This window comes from Rhipicephalus microplus, unplaced genomic scaffold (assembly GCF_043290135.1).
Source record: "Rhipicephalus microplus isolate Deutch F79 unplaced genomic scaffold, USDA_Rmic scaffold_15, whole genome shotgun sequence".
Classification (NCBI taxonomy): domain Eukaryota; kingdom Metazoa; phylum Arthropoda; class Arachnida; order Ixodida; family Ixodidae; genus Rhipicephalus; species Rhipicephalus microplus.
Genome location: NW_027464588.1, coordinates 13,038,851 through 13,060,920, shown reverse-complemented (window position 1 = coordinate 13,060,920; position 22,070 = coordinate 13,038,851). Strand labels below are relative to the sequence as shown.

Below are 22,070 nucleotides of genomic sequence, written 5' to 3'. Positions count from 1 at the left end.
GGTGCAGGTACACCGAACACGCAAACTTGTGTAGTAGAGCTTAGACTTCCTTTTTTCGTAGGGCATGGTATGTCGTATGCCGTGTTTAGTAATTATCGATCGGGACAATTCATAATGACAATTGGTGTCAAAAAGACATGGTTAAAAAGACTATAAAATGTTCACGATGGGGAGTGGGTTTGAAAATAGACCCAAGTGCAGACGCGAATGAAGTTGAGGCTGCCGCCAAGTGTAGACAATGTGAGATCGAGAAAAAAAATTGGAGAAAATGATGGTTGTCCAGAGTGAACTGCTGATGAGAATCACTGAGCTGGAGATCGCGTTGGCGACAGAGTAAGAGAAAACGAAGGCTGAGAAAAAGGCTCAAATCCACCGAGAAGGCACTAGCGAAGATGATCAAAGGAGGGGCCGACGGAGAGAACGGTAGGGGACCGGCAACTAGAACGGCGGAGAAGAAAGAGCATGCAAGTTTGGGGAAAAAACAGCTTCTGTCGGTGCAATGGTCACAAAAGCTAGCTTCAGCGAAGTAGTAGTGGGGCTGGGAGGGGACACAGCAGCTGGCGTCACTGGTGCAAGAGACACCCCTCGCCCGGTGCAGGATGCTCCAGCTGAAAAATCACAGCACGTGATAATCGCTGGGCACTACAATTGAAATCGATGCGCAGAAGCAATCAAAGAAAGGGCAAGAGGTGACAAAAAAGTCGCAGTAGGAATGTTTCCAGGACGCTAGCTGGAAGCAGTCATGAAGCAAGCGAGCGCAAGACTGAAGACTACAGCTGATAGACAAAACCTCGTGATAAAATCAGGTGTTTTAAGTGATGTCTTAAATGAAGATACGGCAGGACTAGCGACCACACTGGCAAAAGGATTCGATGATATGTGCACCATTTCCCCCAGGTACAGGTAGTGATATGCACGATACCGGAGGTACCGGTGCATGACGGCAACCTGCAAAGAGTGGTTGTCAACGCAAACCAAGAGATATGACGAATGAGTCGAAAGAAAGGCTTTGAGGTTGTGGAAATAAACAGAGAGATGCATAGATGGGGTGGTTTTCAACGAGACAGAATTCACTTCGATAGAAGGCTAGGCCATGAGGTGGCTTAGTGACTTGCAAGACGCGCAGTAGCTTTTTTGGGGGCACACAGGCCCTTAGGGGTGCAGGATAGCTAGTATCGAGGAAAACAACCAAGAGAGTTCTTTTACAGGTGGTATAGACACAAATGATTCCAAAGACGCATCAATATTTAAGACACGTAGAGTCCGGGGCAGAAGTCGACGTAGACATGAGGGCCGAGCCAATTCGCACGTAGGGTGTATTAACATGCAGGGTGGCAGGAATAGGCTGGAGTGAGACAACGTAGAAGAACAGCTAAGGAATGAGAGGCCGATGGTATATGGTTTTGCAGAAATACATCTTAGGGGCATGGAACAACCTCCTAACCATCCGGACTACAAGCGGGAGTATCTTAATAGAACAGATGGGCGCTGAAAGGGGGGTGGTATTGGAACGTTCATTCATAAAAGTACAGACTGGCAAAAGGGTCAAGCAGGCATGCAAGAAACATTTATGGCTAAAAGGAAAAGTGACAGGGCAAGTGACGCTCCTCGGTTTTGTATACTTGTGGAGAGGGGCAAAAGGCAGAGAGGAAAGTCAATAAATGATGCACTGCAGAGGAAATGACTTTGACGAACTAGGAGCAGAGTTTGAAGTATTTATATGATGAGATATTAATGCACACATAGAAGATATGATTGGATATACTGATCCAACAGGCAGAATGCTAATAGTTGTGTGTGAAAGGCATGATTTATTTATTTGCAACAGCACCGAGAAATGCGAAGGGCAGATAAAATGGGAGGTGGGAAGGCTGCAGTCGACAATAGATTACGCAATAATTTCACATAGGATGTATGATCGGCTAAAGGTAATGAACATAGACGAATTTGGGTCACGAAGCTTAGGCAGTGATCACAAACCTATCAAGCTGAGTTTTGGGGAAAAAAAGAAATTGGAAAGGTGGCATTACGAGCAACCACACGGTACTATTTATTCAGAAATGCAAATAGAAATAGCAGCTAAAGAGATTGAGAAAATAATCACCAAGGATATTAAAGCAAAGTGGACGTACACAAATATAACTCGAAAGTTTGAGTTGGAGCTTGCTAAGGTACGAGTTAAATCAGCCGGGAAAAGCAGACACAAGCCCAAGAGCTGGCGTGATGATGAAGGTAAGGGATCCATAGTAAGACGTCAGGAAGCTTCCAGGGAACACAGGTATGCTAACCAGAGGGGTGAACCGGAAGATGATGTGAAAATAAAGTGGGATAATTTTTTCAGCTCCAGAAGGAAGCACCAAATTTGATCAGTGAAAAGATAAGAAGGGGGCCGAATGATTGGCGGAAGTAAACAGGAAGGTTAGAAAGGCAGCTGAAAACTTTTGGAACCATCTCGATTCTCTGAGTAATAAGACAAGCATAAATAGAGGTTTTTCCCTACAGTTAAAGGGGTCAGACTAGAAGGGGATGAGGCAATGGAATTTATAATAACAATGATGACAGAAAAATTTAAACACTAAGACAGCGCTGCATGCACCGTACCAGATGAGGATGGACCAATTAGCTGAGTGGCTCCCCTGGGACAACGAAAGTGGTAAATGGCAGAAAAAAAGAGTTCCTAATAGCACATCAACAAACCCTGACAGCATCCGAATCATGGATGATAAAGAAACTAGGACCAAACTCTAAGCAAACATTAAGAGAGGCAGCAAGCAAAGCAATAATGAATGGTGAGGCCCCCGATGGGCGGAAGCTAAGCAAGATGAGCATGATCTATAAAGGGGGCTAAAGGACGCTAAAGCCGATATATACTACTACCGTCTCATAACAGTGGCATCAGTAGTTTACAGGCTGGTGATGAAGACAGTAAAGAAAAGTTTACTGCCATGGGTGGACAACGACGGTGAGTTGAAGAACTACAAATTGGGTTTTGTAAACGAAGAAGGTTGGAGGACAACCTGTTTTCATTGATGCGTTGTAATAAAATAGCGGAAAAAGAACATATGCCCCTGTGACTGACTTTTCTAGATATCAAGGGAGCTTACGATAGTGCGATTCAAGAAGACTTGTTGAGAATACTGGACACACTAGATGTGGAAGATGGAATACCTAATCTTCTAAAGGGCATTTTTAAAAGTATCATAGTAGTTATCAAATGGGAAGAACAGGTATCTGAACCTATTCAGATACGACGCGGGCTTAAACCGGGATATCCCTTGTCAACTTTGTTATTTATGCTGTATCTCCAGAGACTAGAAGCCAAGTTAGAGGAGAGTCGACTCGGATACAGCCTCTTTTTTGCCAAGCAAGGGAAACACATTGAACAGTCATTACCAGCATTGATGTATGCAGAAGATATAGTAATAACCGACAACAAGGGATATCTGCAGAGATTGAAGACATCTCTGATAATTAGGGAGATAGGTTAAATTAGAAGTTCCGCAGGGAAAATTTTGCAATCATTTTTATTCATAAGATAGACAGTGATCATAAGATACAAGAAGTCACGCAAGAAATAGTGGATAATTCCGAATACTTGGGCATATCAAAAAATAAAGGCGCTAAGTACCTAACAGAGCACGAAAGATACACAGTAGCTAAGAACACCAGGAATAGAGCTCTAATGAAAAATAGGGCACTGTGGAACTACAATAGGTATGGCGTTGCGAGAGGAATTTAGAAAGGTGTCGTGGTCTCGGGTTTGACGATCGGCAATGCGGTCGTGTGCATGAAACCAGAAGTTCAAGCAAGATTGGAAAATAAACAAAGTGGCATTGGTAGACTTGCTTTGGAAGCATACGGGAATACTACAAATTAGAGGGTACACGGAGACATGGGATGGACATCGTTTGAATGCAGGGAAGCTAGCAGCAATGGTAGATTTTGAGGAGCATTGAGAAAAATGGGAGAGGGGCGTTGGATTAGGAAAAATTTCAGTTACTTGTACATGAAGAAAGTCGATACTAAATGGAAGAAACGAACTCAAAATTGTCAAGCAAGTATTTAGACAACAGCAGAACACAACGGTTAAAAAGAAGGGGAAAGAAACAGAGAAGGGACATGTGAAAGATGGGATTGCTTACGAAATCATCGCTTGAGACCTACCGAACTTTTAAGAGAGAAATTGCAAGGGAAAAGTACGATAATTCTAGAGGTATTTCTCTGCTCTGCGAGGCTAGAACGGGATAATTGCGGACCAACATGTACCCATTATATATGAAGGCACAGACACGGTATGTATTGCGTGTGGAGAGCAGGAGGAAACGGCTGAACATTTGTTAATGTTTTATAAAGGACTTCGCCGTATAGTCGAAGATACTGGCGCCGATTTTTTAAAAGCATTGGGATTTAGCGACAGTGAAGGCAAAATAGTCTTTAAACGGGTAGAAATAACCAGGAGGAGGCTACGTGATTGGTAGCTACAATCTAGGCGCGAGTGGAACTCAATCCTTAAACACACGGTAGTAGTACTTAACTTTATGGCTAGGTGGCTTGAGCCACCGCCTGATCTAATAGGTATAGCTGGATACAACCATTCATCCAGCCACTCGTCGGCGTCGTTCATAGCATCCAGCTATTTCAAAGAGATCTGACAGGCCCACCGACTTCATCTGGCTTTAACAACGCGTTCCCCACGAACGCTCACCCCGCGAACAATCGCCGCATACCGAAAGTAACTGGCGACGCGCGTTGCGTTTCTCTGTTGCCGGGCCAGGCATTGGTCTGTAAGTGGTGCCTATAGGTGACCTTAGCGCGAGTTCCTTGTCAATCAGTCACACTTTACCGGCTGTCACATTCTATTCTCTAGTAGTGCTCTCCCCCATAACTACTTCAACTACCACAAGCATCTGTGGCTACAAGCGTTTGTTTATTCCTTAATTATGGGTGCCAGTCGTGGGGAAAGAGATGTATGACTAAGCGACAACGTGGATACATCCATGTTAACCAATGGGCATTGTGCAAGCCCTCTTACCTCAATGTACTATTAACTTTAAACTAGTTCCCTAAGGATGCATATTACTTTCGTGTTTTACAGACTCCTATCGTGGAGGGATCAGCGATGTTTTAGGGGCGAAGCTTCTTATTCTGTGGGTCGCGCGTCCGTGATGTATGTAATAGTAGTAGGTAGCCACCTCTCGTTTAGTCTTTGGAATGTCCGCTGGATGGTGGTACTTTTATTGATGAATATGTGATGAAAATACACGAGATTGCAGTACATAGAGCGTTTATTTGATGGACGAACGAACGAATGGACGGAGAGATACAGATCCATGAACGGACACACGTATGCACAGACGGACACACGCAGGGACGCTCATATGAACGGACGGACGCACGAAATAACGCATGGACAGACGCACGGACAGGCGGACGGACAGACGCAGAGACAGATTTACGCATGAACGGACACATGGACGGAGGCATGGATGGACGGACGTACGCACGGATGGTTGCAACGGTGGACGCGTGCACGGTCGCACGAACGGACGGAAGCAATAACAAACGGATGGATGGGAGCGCGAATGAACTGAAGAACGTTTCACCCCACTCATCATCATTCATTCTGTGGATGTGCTGTGATTTTTCAAGAACCACGGCAAGACAATTGTAACGCATTGTAGTATGGTGGTACACCTACAAGTAGTTTTCCTATCTCATTTTCACGGCAATAAAGTTACTTTCATACCAACAACGTGTAGTCTTATTATAAAGAGATCAGTTGGCCTATTATAGAGACAAAAGCGGAGACACTTCCTGAACATTTACAGGAAATCCACGCAGTAACTGATGATGAGTGGGTCGAAGCGTCTGTCTGTCTGTCTGTCTGTCTGTCTGTCTGTCTGTCTGTCTGTGCACCCGCTTCTATTACACTAGAACGTGCATCATACAACTAGGCGCTTACGTACCACGAGAGATATACAAGTGATTAATTGATTCACGGCCTTAGGAGCTTCGTCTCTAAAACGGTATCCAAACTACTCATGTAGTACTTGTGAAGCAGCGGTTCCAGAGAAAACGAGCCTCCTGCGATGACAACGAGCCAGAGAAGACTAGCGAACGCTGGGACACTTCCTATGCGTGCACCCAGCAAACCCAGTGCAATGGGCACGCAGATGAAGCTCATGAAAGTGTTTGGAAGTAAAGAAAACGACAATGCCACAAGCCAGCAGTCAGCGGCTAACAAAGAGGTCACATGGCCTGCAGGATTTTGGGCAAGCGCAGTGGCTGACAGGCACGTAACCTGCACACGAGAGAAGTATGACACAGCCAATAATTCTGTCTGTCTGTCTGTATGTCGGTCGGTCGGTCGGTCGGTCTGTCGGGCGGTCGGTCGATTGGTGCATCCATCCATCCGTCCGTCTGTCTGTGTGTCTTTCTGTCCATCCGTTCACTGCTATCACACTAGAGCACGCGTTAGATAAACAAACAGATGGACCGGCACTTCACCCCACTCATCATTACGTATTCCGTACATATGTTGTGAATTTCTTATTATGAATGCACAATCTATCCTCTTTATTTATAAACTATAAAAAAACTGCTAATGCCACCTGGTGAGATTTCTGAAGACACATATACAATGCCATCTAGTGAGCAATTTTTAAAACTGGCTAAAAGAGGCTACAACAACAGACTATTAGAGAGGGGGGATAGACCCTCAACCCCAAAAGCTTCGCACCTAAAATATGTAATTCTACTGTTTCCAGCAATGCAAACTTTGCGCTAATGGTACTAGAAAGTACCACAAAACAGGAAAAGCTTCATCATCACACTTGGAAAACTGCTATTTGTAGAGTTGTGGCCGTTTGTGATTCTATAATAAGAATGTAAACTTTTCTGCTGATGTTCCGTTTCATGTTTTAATTTAAGTAACGTGAACTTTGTTATCGAATTTATTCAAGACAGATACAGCGATTATTTACCATCGATGATAATTTAGCCTTTTTTGTCTCAACGGCACACTGAAGCCTTTATGAATTGCCAAACCACAATCAACCTTAGAACTTATACCAGTCAACCTATGTTTTACAAGTTCTTGCGGCTTTGAAAAATAACTTTTTGCATATATCTCCCAAAGTGATGATTATACTCGAGTGTGGCCTGTGTGAATACTTGTCAATTCTATCGTGCTCCCGAATCAAACTCTTTGTTGATCTTTTTGTAGAAAAATATCGCTGCAAAGTTTTACTGAGACCCGCGTAGTAAATATAAAAGAATGCGATTTCAACCTATATACTGAATATTTATAACACTGTTATACTTATTTTTATTGCTTATAAATTATTCTGATAGAACAACACGACGAGACAAACTGTACTATAAATGGTGTTTTTGCATATAGTTAAAAAAAGTGCGTCCGCAGATTGTGACCAATTAAGTGAGCAAATCAGTGTTAGCGTGCTTAGAGTACTTCGCGTGCCGCCTACCCAGCGAAGTCCTCGCACAAGCACTCTCTCCCTTCGGGAAGGTGCTGCACATCACCAGAGGACTCATGGGATCGCGCCCAACCGTGACCACTGGGACGTGATACGTCCGCATGGAAATGAAGGCTTCATCACTGGTGCCCAACTACCTCAAGGTCGCGGGCCATCGAGTAACCTGTGACTATAAAGGCATCCAGCGAGTTTGCCGTCGATGTGGAGACAGTGGGCACTTCCGCATGAACTGCACAGCTCCGTTTTGTGGAAGGTGCGGCGTTTATGGCCATGACGGGAAAGGCTGCTCGCTGCCGTGTCGCCGTTGTGGGGACCCGCATGCCACCGTAGCCTGCACCATCAGGCCATCGTATTCGGAGGCGACATCCTAGGATTTCCCTCCACTTCAACCAGGAACGCCATTTATGAACAAGTGCGACGATTCGTCAGCGCGAGCCGCGGTAACCGACCACGACCAAGGTGCGCCATTCGCGACGCTGCACCAGACGCTTACTGCGTCCCCAACGATTCCGGACCTGGTAATCCCTCCAGGTACTAAAGAATTAAGTTCCCAGCGTCCCGTGGCCATTTCTGAGAAATCACAGGCCAAGCCCTCGTCAGACGAAGCGCCTCGTGAGGACGGCGTCTCGGATGGAAATATTGCATCTGACGCTCCTCAAGTTGCTGCTCTGTCAACAACAAGCTCAGGTGTCATCGAGGAGTCTACATCTCAAGACGACGACGCCTGCATTTACGAGGACTCCAACAGCACCGCGAGTGAGGCGCCTCTACAAATTGACGAAGACACCAGCCCCAGTGACATAAGCCAGGACAGTGGAGACGCCTTTGTACCATCCTCGCTCAAGAACCTGGACTCCAAACGCCACCGAATAACTACTCGTGACTTGGAAGCCCCCAGCAGAGACAGAAGTCCCCTGTGGACTTCAACGCGATCCCGGAAGCCCCGAGCCTCCAGTGGATCGCCTGGCCGGAAAAAAATGACTCAGCTACTTGCGGGGCACCGGCTCCCGCACGTGATAAAGGTACCCCTGCATTTGCGTGATCCTATACCATGTTTTCATTTTCCCCATGGCTCTTACTCTAAAGGTTATTACTTTTAACGTTCAAGGTTTCCGTAATCCACAAAAACAGGCTGAGGTATCGGCATTTGCGCATCAGTGCACTGTGATTTGCTGTTCGTGCAAGAAACAAATTTTTTCAAGCTTTCTGATGTACTCGCTTTCAAGCGCGCGTTCAATATTGATTGTTACTTTTCGTACGCCAGCACGCGTTCGACTGGCGTCGGAGTCATTATTTTTAACCGAGGTCTTTTACGTGACCATCATGTTTCCTTCGATGCCTTCGGACGCGTGCTGGCGTTCGACTGCACCTTTTTTTGTTAAGAATAAGATTTGTTGCCGTGTATGCCCCAGCGGCACGCGTGAACTCAAACGCGTTCTTCCAATCTCTTGACGCGTCCCTTTTATATTCCCAACATTTAGGGGATTTCCATTTAGGGTACTTTTAGGGGATTTCCATTGTGTCTTAGACTCACACGCAGACGTTCGAGGTCCGGGTCGCGGCTGGTCAAACTGGAATGCCAGAGAACTCGAACGTCTAGTGCAGCAATTGGCATTGAGTGACATTCATCAAAGTGTGCATGGCAGTAATTATGCCTACACTTGGTGTCGAGCAGCATCGAGCAGCCGAATCGATCGCGTGTGTGCATCCCCCAGTCTCAGTACCTACGTTCACGACACCGGGGTAATGTCATTGCCACCGACACCAGTGTACATTTGCGACCATCGGCCGGTTATGTTCTCACTCCGCCTGCCAGCGGGGATGCCAACAATTCACAGACCATGGCGTCTCGATTGCCGCGTCCTCCAGCACTCTCAGGCTACGAAGAAATTGTCCCGAGTGTTACGCGCATCGTTCATTGGGGCGGATGTAGCTGATTGGGATCGCCTCAAATAACAGTGGCGCCATCATTGTAGTGCGTCGGGCAGAGGACTTTGCACCCGTATGTCGAAAGATGCGTCATTGTTAATCCAGAAGATACGCATTGCCAATCGAGATCCCAGTCCTTCCACTGTAATGAGGGCATGGCAAGAGGAGCTTGTTGAACGATACCAACGTATTATGCGCGCTTCTTCACTCTCGGCTGCAGCCTGGCGCTTCACACGTGCACCATGTGCGCACCCTGGGGTGCTAAGGTATGCACGAAGAGCTCTGCTTTGTCCACCAGGCTCACCTGCCCACTCGCTGAACTCTCCCACCCCAGCTGCTGCGCGTACGCGCGACTTTCAGGAATTCACTTAACACTTTCAGTCACTTGCTCAATCTGGTGCTAATGTCTGTTACCCAGGATTTGTTTCTTCGCATCGTCTGCTAAAAGATTTACCTCATAATTCCAACATGTCAAATGACATCCGGCTATCACCGCCATTCGATGACGGTGATAAAACTCTGCAGGGCCTGACGAACTCCCTGCAGAGTTTTATGTACAGTTCTGGCCCATCATTGGTCCAACTATGTCACGCGTCATTCGCAAGTGTTTCTAAGATATTACACTTCCAACCTCTTTCCGCAAAGGCCTTATAACACTAGTTCCCAGGAAAGACCCAATGTCCACGTGACCAGACGATTGGCGTCCTATTACCCTGCTCAATGTAGATTACAAGCTCTTGGCTAACATTTTGGTGCGCCGAATAAGTCCATTTCTTGCAACATTATACGCTCCCCACCAGGTCTGTTCTGTTCCGGTCCGAGAAATACGCACCCATACGTGGTTAACGCGTGACATCATTCAATACACCATTAGCCAATGTGCGCAAGAACTGTTGGTTTCATTAGATCAAGAGAAAGCTTTTGATTTCATAGAACATGGCTACACACTAAATGTTTTACATGCATTCGGATTCCCGGATAAGTTCATTGACCTCATCCACGCGATGTATACTAATTTAGAAAGTACCCTTTACTTAGTTTCCCGTGAGAGTCACGCATTTAGAGTCACGCGTGGGGTCCGTCAAGGGTGTCCCCTCTCCCCAGTGTTATTTATCATTGCATTAGAGCCCTTCTTAAGGGCCGTTGAACATCACCCGCAGATTCGTGGCTTACCTCTACCCGGTAACACTCAAGTAAAGATGGCTGCATATGCAGATGATATTACTCTATATGTACATAATGAACAGTCGCTGCAGCATGCTCTTGATACATTCCATGACTTCGGTATTATCTCCGGTGCAAGATTAAACTTTTTTAAAAGCCAGTATTTTTTCATTGGCAACCCCAGCAGTCGTATCAACATCACGTCGCCTTTACAGTGGTCTCCTGAGATATCTATACCCGGAGTTACTTTCACTGTATTTGGTATACAGGATAGCATCTGGTTATCTGTTCTACAAACTCTTCTAAATGATATCAAAGCAGCCAGGTACTTCGAATTCCCCCTCTTGAAACGCCAATACTTAACTCAAACGGTGTACCTATGAAAATTTTGGTGCCTTGGCAATTCTGTTAAACCACCACTCCACGTCTGCAGGAAAGTGCAAAGCTGCATCAGTTCATTTTTTTTGGTCTGCTGGCACAGAATTATTATCGCGTCCAGCGCTAGCTCATCCGCGAGATCAAGGCAGTTTTGCATTCTCCGACGTTTCCGTCATGGCTTCTACATTGTGCCTCCGCACTCTATTGCGAATACTAAGCAATGATGACATGCCCACCCAGACACTGGCTCGCTACCATCTGGGGCCATCACTACGTGTCTTCTTGCCGGATACCCAAATAAACAAAGGTCCCCAATCAACTGAATAACCATCTTTGTATCGAGCCCTTCTGGAATTTCACTGACGTTTGGAAGCTACGTGCCCAGAGATAGATGTGACCGATTATAAAGTGGTGGACACAATGGCCGCCCTTCTACGGCCCTTGGTGCCCCAGCATCGTCAATCTGTAATGAACCGCGCTTGGAAACCAATAACTGCCGCAGTGTTGCCAGGGCATCTCAGAGACTTTGTCTGGAGGTTGGGCTGGGGCTTGCTCCCCACGCGAGATCGGTTGCAGCGATGGCAGGTGGTCAGCACTTCCACTTGCCCCAACTGCGTCATGGTAGAGACCAATCGACATGCGACGTTTGAATATATGGTTTCCCGCCTTTTCTTGCGTGCGGTTAATGCTGGTTTTCGGGGACAGGGTCTGCGAACTATCGTGTCCAACGGCCGATTTCCGCGTAGCCGCTTCGCCGCTCTCTTGCTAGTTGCGGGGCTGTTCAGCCTTCGAAGAAACCGATGTGAGGCCGTAACTGCCGATTGCCGCCGGCGTGCCTTGTGGCCGACACTGGGGAGAATGAGACGACAGACCCTTACGTTCCTTTCCGTGAAGCTTTTCTTCCTCTGGGAGCAAGAGTTTCTGCGGCATTGGTCGTGTCCTTTCGTCAAGGTGGAACACGAAAGGATACAACTCAATTTTCGACCGACTTGGTGCTAAGCAGCGCCCGTTGAGTCGTTATATATGACTTCATTTGTTACAAATTGTGTTTCATTTAGATCTATTGTATTGTTATACCCTTGTATCGTGATATCACATTGAATTCTTGTGTACATGTATGCCAACATAATCATATATATTGGAGCAAATTTCTTCACTGTAACGTAGTGATGTTAGTCTTGAAATATAGATGTGCCCAAGTGTATATGCCCTGTTACTGGAATGATATGAAGCCTTTGTGCTCTGTTCATGCTGTACATAAATTTTTTCTAAACAGAGTTGCATTTTTGACGATTACAATGGAGAAGTTTACCCCTACAACCTGTGCCACTGCCACACTTGTTTTCTGTTTCCACAAAATGGTGAGAGCTCTGCATCTACAGGAGCAGCTTCCACATTCATCAACCTGTAGTACTTCCAACGAAACTACTCCATCCATGTCCCCTGTGTATTCCTACTTGAAATACTTAAATAGATATACTTTTTTCGATTCTATAGTCGAACGCATGTTTTTAGCGTTTATGTTTTGATACACGCGAACTACTTTAGTGTCAGTGCTGGCATAACAGACCACAGATAATTACTCATTTGTTTCGTACACCAGAGAAGTTATCACAAGAAGTTATCATCATGCAGGCCTTTTTCAAGATATCGCACAGGCAGGAATTTTATAACCACAGTATGGAACGATGGATAGAAATGCTACACGGAATACCTACTTACACGAAACTAAATCTAGCAAAAGTAGTGGTTTCAGTGAGAGCAATGAACATCGCATTGTAGAACGAAATGGTTAAACTATTTATTTGGTTGGTTTGTTCATATATTTATCCACCCTATACAGTAATCTCAATTATGACCACACAATTATTCATGTGAAATACATTCACCATACAGTTCACTATCAAAAGCTTTCGATGATTGTATCAGTAATTTAATGAGCGAAAATAGGTACGTTACCTGCAAGAGGGCGATGTTTGCAAATATCATGGGTAGTTGTTCGCGAACCCGGTTCAGGTTGCCCAAGTTTGCCTGCGAGATTCATAAAGTATACTTTGTAGTATATTGCATTCGGAAACAAGGTTGAACTATTTCAAGTATAGGATATACTCTACTATAAAAGAGCCTCAAAGAGGGCCTGTGACACTATTTGAACATGTATTTATCATTAGTTCTTCTGGTGCTGTTGAACCCACCAATATCATTGCACACACGACAACGTCAAAATCAACGCAGTTTTAATTTATTGCACGGGATAAACTACCTTTTTTCAGGCTACCGCGACACACAGCGGCTATTTTTATTATGAGAAGTGACTTCATGTTATGTGGCGTGACGACAAACACGGTACTATTTTCATTAGCTTGATGCGAGAAATAGCACGCCATATTCATATGGTGGTAACTAGGCCTGCGAGTGAATGCTAAAACAGCAAAAATCTTTTTTATACTTTCTCAGAAAGAAGTCATTCCTCTTTCGAAATGATGTGTTTTCAGAACAAAGAACACAACACTTAGCCTGCGAACGATGCTATGGTACACCGGCAACTAAAAGTGAAAACTTGTACCAAGATTTTAGCGAGCCAGGAATGCAACAGGCGGTGAACGCCCGGGTTGCCGTATAGAACGCACCTTGCATGCAAACTGAGAACTGACCTTGCCCAAAGCGCGTGTATGTATCTTACATAGTGAGACCATGGGAGCATCAGCTACTCGACGCATGTGGTTTGTAGTAAGCACACCATCACGCCCTCAAAAAAGCGATCAAGAGGTATTGTGTGAAAGCCACCAAGAAATGACATTTTTAGAATGTCCTTATGAGACGTGCGCTGTGATTGGAAGTGGTCTTTGACGTCATCATGTGAGTAACTTGTGAAAGAGAACGTTTCTCGTTGTCGTCTGCTTAAGTATTGAACTTTGAGGACTCATAATTTCACTTTTTGTGCACTAATTTTCACCAATCTTATTGCATATGTTTCAGTAATCATGGCTACACGCGTTTCAGTGCTAAATAAGGCTGTAGTAAAAGTGTCGCGGGGCCCTTTAAGCCATCTCAGTACATCTTCAGTCTTACGCCCGTATTCATACAGGCTCTTTGTCTTGAGCTTGACTTACCGCCACCTTCAATGCCACACAAATGCGTTTACGACAGAATACTACCGTTGGTGGCCCTGAAGGCGGCGCCAAGGCACCACCGACGCACGACAATAGGTGCAGTCTCGTGAGCCTCATATAAGTAAAAAAAGCCTACCTTCCCCCGATACAGCACACCTAAAAAACTATAGTTTAGTCTCTGAAGCAATGCACAACAGGCCATGTGCGCTCCCACGAAGTCCCAATATGGAATACAATGTACACCCACATTTTATTATACCTCAAAGCAAACCTATGCACTCAATGTGCATCTCGCGCTTTGGAAGGAGTATTTTCTTCTTGGTGAAGCACAAGAAATTCGTTTTTGAAATATATAAATGGGAAAACTCTGATAAATATTTCGGTAAAGCAGTATGACTACGTGTGTTTGACGGGTTCTCGTTTTCCTAATGGTAGGAAAAGTTTATTAGTTCTAAGATTCGTTATACTTTTATAAAATTTAACGACTTATAAAACAAGAAATAGCAGAACCGAGTGAATATACCATTAAAATGTGGCTTGCTGTGACATTCGGCATTCTAAATTTTAGTGAACAAGTTCAGAATATTATATTCTGTACTTTCTATTCCCGAAAATTCAAGTGTACTTTGAAAAGTACGTTCGGTTATAATGGGTTCAAAGTGTAACGCGGGAGCAAATTCCTGTCCTTTTAGTGTGTATTTCAAAAACTTCGGTGAAAATGTTTTAGGTGTCATGTAACCCGAAAAGTTCAAATCGTGGATTACTTCAAAGTAAGCGATAAAGCTGAAAGTAGCTTGTGTCAATGAAGTTTTTGCATGTCACTGTGCTCTCTGTAGAGGGTGGCACACTTTCAACCAGAAACATTTCTGCGAACTAAGTATCTGTTTTTAGCTTTCTATGCACCCACTACATGGTAGCAAGGGGATACACGCCTTAATGTCCGTGATTTTGTCACCTGTGGCCGGCTTCAAACCACGACGTCATTATGATTATCGGGTGTTATTACACCCAGTGGCAATGTACTCCTGTACCACGCGATTTTTGCCACGTTATATTATGAAGCTTGTATACAACGCTCTTGTGTTTGTAAAGCGTGAAAGTTGTTTTAACTGCATTTCCACGTAGAGGAGGTATTTTTAGCTGCATTTCCAAGCATCAACGTGGCTGTGTGGCTAAATACTTGCTTGAAAAGGAAATGGCTGGCATTCAATCCTCACTTGGTCCCGGACATGTTTATTGTTAATTCATTTCATTTGACTCTTGTGTCAATCATGGACAAGATCATAATTTTTTGCTCCCGACGAACAATACCGGCCCGGATGCAGACGCCAGCATATCTGAGAAACAAGCTTTCTAACGTTATCACATAAAAAAGTGTGGCTCATCCACGGGAACATTGTGAGGATGTTGGGGCAGCGTTATCAAGATGTGCTCGGACTAGAATTCGCTGACGTGTAGCAAGACCACGCTGCCAGGACGACTCACTTTTGCGTCCGGATGACTCTTTCTGCAGCAAAGCTACACGTTTATTCCTCATATGCCTGGGCGCAAGCTCTAGCTCTTTGTTAAAGTGAACCTTATAAGACTACGTCATGTTTCACCCTCTCGCCTCCTCATTTCCCCTGTCATGCTCACAAGACTCCTCCACGCCCTAACTTCCCTTCCCACCTTCTTGCTATGCTATGTAATATTAAGCATGGTTAAGGAAAATTCCTGCATTCAGTATGCGCTGGAGCCGTCATTTCGACATCTTGTCTTCAATTCTGCACTACTTTCTTCAGTGCTTTTTTATGCATGCTTCATACACTCCCCTTCAAAACAAGCAAAAACAAGTAGAGGGCAACTTTGAAAGCGGGCGTGGTGGCGATAAGGAGGCCGCCATTTCGAATCGGGTTCTTCAAAGAGAAACAGGCATTCCCTCAAAACGGGAAAAAATGCGCGGGCGTGGAGTTGGAGGGGGAGAGGGGGAGATGCATCACTGAATTATGAAATATATTATGATTATGCTTAATTCATTCTCAATCTGACGGAGGCCACACGTGTAAATTGTACGTCAGAAATTGATATAAGGGCTCCGCTGTCATCAGTTTTTGTTGGGCATGTACTCAGTCATATTGCATGAATTCAAGAACCCCCTTGAAAAAGTTCATAACTAAGTTATGACTGCGTATTTTCTTTCCTAGTGATTGGAAGTTTGCTTTGGCACAACGCTTTAACTTAGCGGGTCATGACTTCGATGAACTCTAAAGAGATACTAAAAGCAACTATTAGGTCAATGTTTACTGTTATAAATATTGGTTCATAAACCTCGTGTGTTACTTTTGTGCCAAGGAAAGGCCTATTTTGAAATAAAATCACGTTTTAGTGGTCCGCAACAGGTTAGCGCACTTCAAATTACTTGCCTCAAAAAGTGAACTGCTCATACCAACTCACGTCACCGTTGCAATGTACAACGTTGCCCGGCTTTCTAGCAGCAGATCGAAAGCAGTGGGAGCCACAGCAGAAAATACAGCCATAGATCTACTTCCCACCATTGGCTCCAAGATCGTAGACGTTTTTTGGTTCAACTGTGACCCGCTATGTGACACCATCTGTCCAGTTTAACTACGCGGAAATTGCATTTTTTAACCACTCGCGCCATTCCCCATAGTTACGTCTTCCGGTTCTTTTTTCCATTAATCAAACAGAAACAAAAATCAGCAATTTATTGCGTATTTTGATGCACGGAAGGTTTTTTATTTAGTGCTGTTAAACAAATTACAAGAGAATAACTCTACGTGGTTCATCTGATGTAATCGGGATATTTTTAAGAATGCCTGGCTGCGGCGCTTGTGTTCTTGTGAATCTACCCTAATTTTACGGTAAGTAGCGCACTGTCGTTGATAAAATTGTCGTTTTAGATGCTGTCATGCATTGAGCTTTCTTTCTGGCGGAAATTGTTATGTTACTTTAGTGTCCCTTTAACTTTACAAACATAAGTTACAGTATGCATGCCAAGTTGTGTAGACGAATCTGTGTCTATTGCATTGTTTTTGCGATAAAAAGTGACTAAAGTTATGATATGTGGCAATAGTAGCATCAAAATTGAATAACTTTCAAAGCGTTACCTTTATTTTGTGCCCATTTACAGAGTGCTGAAGGGTTTCACATTTTTATTACCTTAACAAGCACACCTGAATTAGTGAACTTTGCTTCTCTTTTAGGCCACACTGTTTCAAATGACGACTGCATTTTGTCTAGAAACTGTACTTAACTAGCTTCAGGATACCATCTTATAGACGATTCCTCTTCACATCTTCTGAAAATTGTGCGGAATAACAGTAGTGAAGCGGGGAACACGCTTATGGACAAGGCTTAAAATCCGTGAAACTGCGAGTATTAGGGTGAATCAGATACTTCAGTTAGGCGTCTTAAAAGTGTGCCTAAACAAGGAACAATGGGTTCGTTGTTTTATGAGATGCAAAACATCAAAAGGAGCTTATGCTATGGAAGACGCCATCGAAAATCAATAAGTTTTGTAATTTAGGTGAGGGTGTGATTAAAATTCAAACATGATACTCTACAGAGCAACTGAAAGCTAGAGTCTGACAGGCACGCATGAAAACGTATATTCGAATAGTGCAAAAAATAGACAAGCGAGGACATGGATGAGTTCTGTATTATGTGACACACTGAATACGCACCTGGGTGCTAAGCCTCGCAACCAGGGTCTGCTCCAGATTGCCGCTGAGACCCAGCAAGGGTGGAATGACCACGAATATGTGGTGCACTATCACATACACCGGCCACTCCTACATTGTTGAAATGAGAACATATAGAGAAGGCTCAAAGAAGGTCCAAGAAACTTGTCTCAAGCTCTTATTACCATCGAAGAAGGCGTAGTCAAAAAACAGAATGCGGTGGTCGCCAACACTAATAACAGTCCGAACCGCTTCCTCTCTCAATTCTTTACATTTTATCGCAGAGGAGCTAAACTAAACAAGCGCCTCTTAAGCTTTCCTGCGAGCAATCAAACGAGATTGGTATCATTTAGTGCAGCTTGCAAATTTGTAGAAATTTTCGGTTGTGGTCAGTAAGACCCAACTCCAATTGTCATACTAGAACTTGAGCGACCACCTCATGCTGCATTGCGTGTATAAGCAAAAGCTATATATTTTTATTTTCAGTATGGGTAAAATGTGTTTTACTAACCATTCGACCAGTACACGTAAGGATAGCATATGTGGTCACTTTTTACATTAAAAACAGATTTCGGTTGTACCATACATCAAAACAAAGCTTTATATAGAACTTTTAAAACAATGCGAATAGTTTTTATCAGTTCAATTAGACGGAACTTCATTTAAAAAGACCTAATGATGGTTTATATTGGATAGCTACTGAACCGAATAAGTCCGCCTATTTTTAGAAGGTGGTTGCTTTTGGTCAGCCACTTTGTATATATAAAATACGTGGCCGTCAAAAACAATAACCACAATCTGTTTAGTCGTGCTTTAGGAGGCAAAAAGTTCGCTGCGATTTCCTTACCAAATTCATAAGTTGCAACTAGAACCATTCACTTTGAAATACGAGGTAATACAATTATTGCGAATGAAGGATACTGGAACTACGCAATACAACAGTTTATATTCCGCACTACTACCACAGGTTGTGCAGTGCAGTTTTAAAGAGGCGAGGGGGAACATTTGTCAATTTGAAGGTTTCGAAGCTTGACATTATGCGAATAATCAAATCAGGGTATGTGATTAGGACTGCGACGGGGAATATCTTACACGTTACTTTTTTTTGCCGAAATACTTGAAGGAATTGTCGGAAGTGTCGGAAGTGTGTCGGAGGTGTTGGAAGGAAGTGTCGTAAATACGGGTTGCTCTCTTTTTTATGGAATAAAGTTTTGGTACGCTCCATTGCGCTAATCCTGCAGTCAAGGCACGTCAAGCATGTAATAAGGCCTTATTTTTTAGCAAGTTTCTTCTGTGGAAAATGCTATGGCGCTGGCAATGTGTGATATAAGCAACTTATTGGGTTTAACCACCAGCCCTCTGAAAGTTGAGTACTGCTCGAATGTTATGATGAAACTGCAACAAATTTGTGAACGAATCTAAAAATGATGTAGTACCTCAAGTCAGTAGTCGCATATATAGCATCATAAAAGTGCGTACAGGAGAGACACAGGGACGCTGCATTCCATTACTCACTTAAAAGGGTGTTTGCAGAGTCTGCCTCATACGTTTGTTCAATTATGAATACACAGGTATTTTAAACTATTGGCAAGTGAAGACACCTGACGTTGCATTTCAGGAACTGCCTACTTCCCGTCTTCAACTCAGGCCAGCCCTTGGGCGAAGGAAGTCTCCGCATAATATCCAAGTTCCTAACCCATTGTAATGCACGTTGTCGTTTGGATTTTGCCAACGAAGAGGGAGGGGGGGGGGCGAGTGCGATGAAAATTGACTATCACACTAAATGGGCAACCCTAGCCACGCCCACAATAGGATTTCTAGATTTATCGGTTTTACCACAAATGTGTTTTTGCCGAAGTGCACCACAACTCTGCTGACCTATTTCCGTCATTGATATCGCGCAGAATATATCCTCACCGATGGCAAACTTCTCCCCGGGTTTCGAACATACAACCTCCCAATGCACAGCGGGCGGCACAAAACCATGGATTGTACGTTGTCCAGCTTTTCATATACATGATAGGCCGTTCAGCGCGTTCACAACTGTAGCAAAATGGCACGAAAGACGTGCATTGGGCACGCGGTAAAGGTCGTCGTCCTGTGTCTGAAGATGCGCGCGCGTCTAACAATGCGTGTTGCTCATGCACGCCCACTAATCTCGCGACTAAGGCGCTATGTACCTCTTGCACTTCCACGGCAAGATTGCTTTTAGATTGCAGTAGTTAGGGAGAGCACGAAGGTTGCCTCGCTAGCTACTCGAATTGAGTTTATCCAAAGCTGCTCACACACGAATGAGTAAGAATTCGATCCGCGACAGTTGTTACTTCGCACGCGTCCTGTGTATGCTCTTTTCGTGCGTGCTTTCTCCTCGAGCTGCTTGCCGTACTTTGCGTGACACTATAATTTGTTTCTGTAGCATATATTCCTTCTCCTTTGTGCACGAACAAACCAGAATAAACTGTAAACTCCTTCTGTTCTGACACGTTTCTCTTTCCTGATATACTGATCACCAGACAGAGAGATCAGCCATGTTTTCTCACATATTCTACTTTTATTTGTACTCTCGTTTTCTTCCTTTTTTTCTCATGGAGTGGCTCCGATTGCTGCCTCACGAAATATTCACCATTGAGAGATTGCGCCTACTTGTTTCTGTCTGTTTTTTTTTCTTTCTTAATTTGTGAGTGTCTCTCTTGTTACAATAATGCATTTTAATATTTCACAACGTTTATCAAAATTGTTTATGAAGCTCTTATTTTGAGTGACTCAGTAGTTCGCTGTCACACTGCAGCCATTTTTACCTTGACCACGTCGAGCAGGATGCCAGCCAAGGTGGAGCCGAAGCCAGCCAGGATAAAGGGCACGAACACCTGAAGCGCCGTCGAGGTCAGCTGGGCGTTCATAGTTCCTTCACTAGGCCTGGCGCTCCCAATATCCGTGCGTGGCACACTTGCACGGCCGATAAGGGCAGTGCCAACGCAGGCGTCAATCGAGAGGGGTGCACCCGCCTCGGACGGACAAGGATCCGGCGTTGGTGAAAGCATGAACGACGCCTGGCCAATCTCACGAACAGGCAACGACAAGCTTACGTCGTCGTTGCGAGTGTCCTGACGGCCTTCCTCCGAGGGTACCATGGTGGATGGCCGCATCGAAGCTACAGTGCGTAAGCGTTGCAAAAACTGTAATCTGCTGCCTTCATTTTACGCAATCTGCCGCTTTGTGGAGACATCATTGGTCTAGGTTCTAAAACGTGTAGGACATGGTTTAGTTGCTTGCGGGTAGGAGCGTGTAGGCGATGTGCTAAAAATATTAAGACATTCCGAATTGTGCCTAAAATACACCTTCTTCAAAATTGTAAAGTTTGCTTTCCTGCTATGTGGCTTGAGCGAATATTGGTGGCTTGTCAGTCCGTCCGAATAGCTTGTTTAAGCGGGTCTCGCGTACGCAATATTAAGAAAAATGTTGAGTCGCCTCTCAAAATTAAGCACTCATGATATACAAGACCGAGCACGTTCAACTAGGACTCAGGTGTGCGCTCGAAGGGGGCAGAAGGGACGGCGGCACCCCCTAGGGGCGCAAGATCTGCTCCTTACATTGACTCGGAAGCGGGGCACCCTGCTAGCCACACAAGAGAGAGATCGTAAAATTGGGCCCCAATATTTACCTAATAGAGAGGGTAGTGGGCGCAGCAATGGACCTCCGCCTCCCTGAATACGAGCGCTACGCATGCCCATGACTAGGACCTAGGACCACGTCTCCGCATAAAGCACGACAGGCACCACCATTACTTATTGAAAAGAAAAGCAGTTCAGAGGAAGCGCACTTGCGAATTATGAAAAAGGTTCATTGGGTCTTGCGGTTGTACATCAGAAACTATTTGAAATGCAGGCGCAAAGTAACACACGAGTAACACCAGCGCTTACTATGCCATCTGGTTTGCCATCTCGTGTCTTATATTTAGTTTGCGTTGCTCGCGCTGCATTTCCTTTCAGTTATAGGATGGTCAAACGCTGTCAAGCCTAAACACCGACGTACCGCCACCAGTTTAATGAACTCTCGCTCAAGCGTCAATGTCAGCAGTAGTTAGCGTCTCAGGCAATCTATCTGTTTTCAACCACGTGATAGAAACAAGGAGGCCTTAAGGTGCAATATGGTGGTGGGCTAAGCGGCTTTATAAAAAAACAGTATTATGTATGAGCTCAAAAACAACATGAATAGAAAGGGAAAGCCTATAGAAATTCGCTTTTGGTTGATATGTCGTAGTAACACCATGTGAAAAGTTTCAGTGCACATGCTTGATTTTGTGTTCTTCC

General features: G+C 44.5%; 1 protein-coding gene across 1 annotated transcript in view; it reads right to left on the bottom strand.

The window, feature by feature from the left end:
* The window catches only part of LOC142784775 (solute carrier family 41 member 1-like), a 38,729-nt gene extending 19,291 nt beyond the window's left edge, over positions 1 to 19,438 (bottom strand). Inside the window, exons 1-3 of the mRNA XM_075883274.1 lie at positions 19,367 to 19,438; positions 17,764 to 17,871; positions 12,927 to 12,998 (exon numbers count right to left, since the gene is read on the bottom strand). Coding sequence (XP_075739389.1) covers positions 12,927 to 12,998; positions 17,764 to 17,871; positions 19,367 to 19,438 — 252 coding nt within the window. The remainder of the gene's footprint in view (positions 1 to 12,926; positions 12,999 to 17,763; positions 17,872 to 19,366) is intronic.
* Between the last annotated feature and the right edge of the window lie 2,632 nt (positions 19,439 to 22,070).